A 4,483-nucleotide genomic window follows, 5' to 3' on the forward strand; every position below is an offset into this window, starting at 1 on the left:
CTGCCGCAGAGGACGGCGGATGAGAGGAGGGGGCTCAGGCCTCCAAACACCGTCCCGGGTGGTGATGCCGGGGCCAGCTCTGGGCAGGGGCTCTTGGAAGTTGTCCCTTTTCCAGCCCGCAGGGCAGGGAGATGATCTGGTCCCTCGGGTACCCGCCAGGCCCCACCAGAAGTCACGCTCTGCGGCGGAGTAAGGACAGCGCTCGGCGCTCGACTCCCCGCGCCTGGCGGCGACCGGGCTCTGCGCTCGAGGCATCGCGCCTGGCCCCGCCCCTGGCGGCGATGCTCACTCGGCGGCGGCGGCGGCCCCGGGCCTCAGGCGCTGCGAGCAGAGCTCGCGGCCGGCAGGCAGGCAGGCGACGGGGATGTCGAGACGCTCCAAGGTGGTGTTGGGCCTCTCGGTGCTGCTGACTGCGGCCACCGTGGCGGGCGTGCATCTGAAGCAGCGGCAGGACCGGCAGGTCGGTGTTCCAGGCCCGCCCGGTTCGGGCCTCGGGCCTGGCTCCGCGTGGTGCCTCTTTTCCTCGCCTTTCCTCCCTTCTCCGGGGCCGGGGGACCCCCTTCTCCTTGGGAGGAACGGTCCTGGGGGTGAGGGGGGAGTCCCCGGGTACACTGGGCTCCGAGACGCCCCCCACCCCGGCCCCCGGGCCCGCCGGGGTCGGAGCGCGGGAGACTGACCGTCTGCGTTGTGTCTCTCAGTTCTCGGGTCTTCCGTTTCCCAATCGGTCAGCGTGACCCCCGGGCGCAAGCCTTGGCCCCGAGCTCGTAGGGAAGAAAGAAGAGGAAGAGCAGCTGGTCGTGGGTCTGAGGGTCGAGCGAGGGGAGTGGCTCGGGGCGGCGGAGCCTGGGTCGCCCCGGGTGGGCACAGGCAATGGGGGGAGAGGAGTCGGTGCGTGTGCGGGTGGTGCGGAGATGCTGCCGGCGAGGCCTCTGTCCTGTTCCACTCTCTGGAAATCGGCAGACGAGGCCGACGGTGGTACAGGGATTTAGCGGAGGGAATGGAATGATTAACGATGACAGGACATGGAGGAGATGAGAGATTTGGGCTTAAAGTAGGGCTCTAAGGGACTTCCTGGTGGCTCAGAGGGTAAAGAATGTGCCTGCAATGCGGGAGACCTGGGTTCCATCCCTGGGTGGGGAAGATCCCCTGGAGGAGGACATGGCAACCCGCTCGGGTACTCTGGCCTGGAGAATTTCCATGAACAGAGGAGCCTGGGGGGCTACAGTCCATAGGGTCGCGAAGACTCCGGCACGACTGAGCAACTAACACAGCTAAGGGGATAGCTTTCCGAACAGAGGCAGGAGGCTTCCTTCTCTAAGAAGGAAAAGATGGTGATGGGAGGAAATTTGACAAGGGGGTTGAGAATGCTGTAGCGGATGTAACTCTGAGGTCAGGGAGCAGGGGTTTTTCCGAGTGTAGAGTAAGGCTGGGCTCAAGCTTGGTTCTGACCCCCAGCTACAAGTGCCAGTATTCCTGGGAAGTTTTTTTTTTTTTTTTATTAAATACCGTGAAACCGCCTGGGTCCTGCTCCAGACCTGTCAAATCAGAATCTCTTGCGGGTGTGGATCCTGCTTAAGTATGTTTTAAAAGCGACCCAGGGGTTCTAACATGCAGCCAGAGTTGAGAACTGCTGTTAGAATGCGAAAAGTGAAAGGTTTAGATATTTTTAAGTTAGAGGTGAAGGTTGACCAGAATAACTTGTGTTTGTTATCCGTCCAGTCATTCATGTGGCTTACTTCCTGGGAAAGAGGAGGACATGTGATTTGACATGGTTGGGTGTGTTGGGAGGTTCAGGGAAGCAAGAAATAAATCAGTGGTTGGCGTGGTCCCCCGTTGTTTCCTGACTGTCTACCACATACCAGGCACTGTACGGAGCACTCATCCTCACAGGAAGCCAGCAAAACTGGCAGTACTACCTGAGGAGTAAGAACTGCACCAGGAGCTGGGTTCCAGGTATAAGAGTTATGGTAATGAAGAGGTCTGGGTGGTCAGCACAGTTGTGAACTGGAAGTCCCAGGAAGGGTGTGCCAGGCAGTTGGCACAGATCTTGAAACTTGGGGGGGAAACTAGCAAATGATGGATGGAGAACAAGAACCTAAGCCATGTGCCAAAGTCTGAGAAAGGAAGGGAGGACCTCAGAGCAGGTGTGGAAGGTGTGGGCTTCAGGGGTTGGGTGGGGTGTGTCAATGTGTCCTGACAGGAGGCCCACAGGACAGGAGCTGGGGAGGGAAGAGTAGAATGAGAGCTTCTGATTCTGTCTGGAGATCTGGCTAAGGGCGCAGGGTTCAAGACAGATGGGTTTCAGTTGTGTATCAGTCCCAGGACTCTTAAATTTCTTAGCTCCCTGATGATGAGCACTGAAGCTCCAGGCCTGGAGGAGGGCCAGCACCGAGGTACTTGGTGAGTTGTTAAAGTAGACATAATAGTAAATTTAAAAACCAAAAACAAACAGATCTGTAACTTGGTGCTTGTTGATGAATTGCAAGCTAGCCTTGCAGATGGAGATACTTACCTTGTAGTTTATTTGAAAGAGGTCTGGTTTAAAATTAAAAAAACAAAAACAAAAAAACATTTACCCAGGTCCCATGCCCTGCCCCCATTATTCTGCCTCACAGGCCACTGTTAGGAGAGTATTTAATGACCTGTAAACTATAAAATGTTTGTTATTAATAATGACTGGATTGATGCTTCAGGAAGTCATCTTAGATGCCACATTCATGTTCTGGAACCTTCTGTCATTAGTGTTTGTGAAAGTAATTGCCATTGGTGGGCCTTTGTTTTTCCTCTGCTGATAGCTTTCTTTTTTTCCCCTTCTCTGCCCATTAGGTAATTGATGGTAATTCTGTGTAATTTTTACTTATTCTGTTTATGTAACAGAACAAGCCACGTTCTTTACTTTCTCGCATTCTTAAACTGTGTTCAAATTTTAGTACTTTTTTTCTATGATATTTATTATTCAGCTAGGACAATTGCTAATAGGAATGTAGTTCACAGTTACTTTAACTCTCATCAAGGTTTTTTTTGGGGGGCAGGGGACATAGGTGGCCTGCAGGGTCTTTGTTCCCCAACCAGTGGAAGCGGAGATTCTTAACCACTGGACCGCCAGGGAATTCCCTCCTCAAATTTTTATTTAGCTCTCTTTTTTTCTTCTGTTTCTTTTTCGTTTGTTGTTTTTCACTTGTTTTATTTTTTTCCATTGCTCTCAAATTTTTAAAGTATCATATATCAACTAAACTTCTAAAATTCAGCACAGTGGCAGTTTTTCTTTCTTTTTTTAAAAAGAGATTTATTTTTGGCTGTTGAGTCATTGTTGCTGTGCTTGGGCTTTCTCTGATTTCAGGGTGTGGAGGCTACTCTTTGTTGCGGGTTGCAGTGCTCAGGCTTTTTACTGTGGTGGAGTACAGACTTGAGGGTGTTGAGGCACATCCGCTAAATAGTGGTACACAGGCTTAATGTTGCCCTGAAGCATGGGGAATCTTCCCAGCAGAAGCAGGGATCAAATCTGTGTCCCCTGCATTGGCAGGAGGATTCTTACCCACTAGACCACCAGGGAAGCCCCAGTTTTTAATTTTTAATTGTTATTTACCATATTTGTATTAAATGATGTGGACTTCCCTAAAAGACAATAAGAAGTCTGTAATAATACTATGACAGTCTACCAAGTTAATTTTATGGTTTCTTTATTACATTTATACAGTAAATTGGGAGAAGGCAATGGCACCCCACTTCAGTACTCTTGCCTGGAAAATCCCATGGACGGAGGAGCCTGGTAGGCTGCAGTCCACAAGGTCACTAAGAGTCGGACACGACTGAGCGACTTCACTTTCATTTTTCACTTTCATGCATTGGAGAAGGAAATGGCAACCCACTCCAGTGTTCTTGTCTGGAGAATCCCAGGGACAGAGGAGCCTGGTAGGAGGCCGTCTATGGGGTCACACAGAGTCGGACACGGCTGAAGTGACTTAGCAACAGCAGCATACAGTAAATTAAAATAGTAATTGGGTAGTTGGAATCTAAAAGTTTTAACTGTATCTAAACTGTGTTTTAGATTTGAATGATACAAGGATGGGAACTACCTGTTCCAGTTTTACTGAAATCTGTTTCTTACATTTTTAGAGGCTTCATGATGGAGTGATCAGAGACATTGAAAGGCAGAATCGGAAAAAAGAAAATATTCGTCTTTTGGGAGAGCAGATTCTTCTGACTGAGCAACTTGAAGCAGAAAGAGAGAAAATGGTGTTGGCAAAGGGATCTCAAGAAACGTGACTTGAAGTGTGTGTGAAGTATTGATGAAAGAGACAGCATTCAATGTGTGTGTTGATGGAGAACAGCTTAGTGAAATCTTTTTTACTCACTGTCCTTTTAAACTTGATCAGAAAAAGGACAATGGCTCATATATTCTAAATAATGTCTTTAGAGCCCCTTGTGTCTGCGTAGAGGTGTCCAAGGATTGGAGTTGTTCCTGAGAACCCTGACCCTGTGA

The 4,483-nt window shown here is 49.9% G+C and overlaps 1 protein-coding gene across 1 annotated transcript; it reads left to right on the forward strand.

Annotated features, from left to right (window-relative positions):
• Positions 1-260: 260 nt before the first annotated feature.
• PET117 (PET117 cytochrome c oxidase chaperone) lies at positions 261-4,266 on the forward strand. Its single transcript, XM_005904563.3, has 2 exons — positions 261-460; positions 4,117-4,266. Exons 1-2 carry the CDS (start codon positions 365-367, stop codon positions 4,264-4,266), a joined length of 246 nt encoding a protein of 81 aa, XP_005904625.1. The 5' UTR covers positions 261-364.
• The last annotated feature ends 217 nt before the right edge of the window (positions 4,267-4,483 follow it).

Source organism: Bos mutus, chromosome 13, assembly GCF_027580195.1.
Source record: "Bos mutus isolate GX-2022 chromosome 13, NWIPB_WYAK_1.1, whole genome shotgun sequence".
Taxonomy (NCBI): Eukaryota; Metazoa; Chordata; class Mammalia; order Artiodactyla; family Bovidae; genus Bos; species Bos mutus.

Bases quoted from the DNA above. Each gene is read 5' to 3' on its own strand.
- PET117 (XM_005904563.3), top strand. From the start codon at position 365: ATGTCGAGACGCTCCAAGGTGGTGTTGGGCCTCTCGGTGCTGCTGACT. The intron at 461-4,116 runs GTCGGTGTTCCA...TTACATTTTTAG, and splicing joins AGCAGCGGCAGGACCGGCAG to AGGCTTCATGATGGAGTGAT.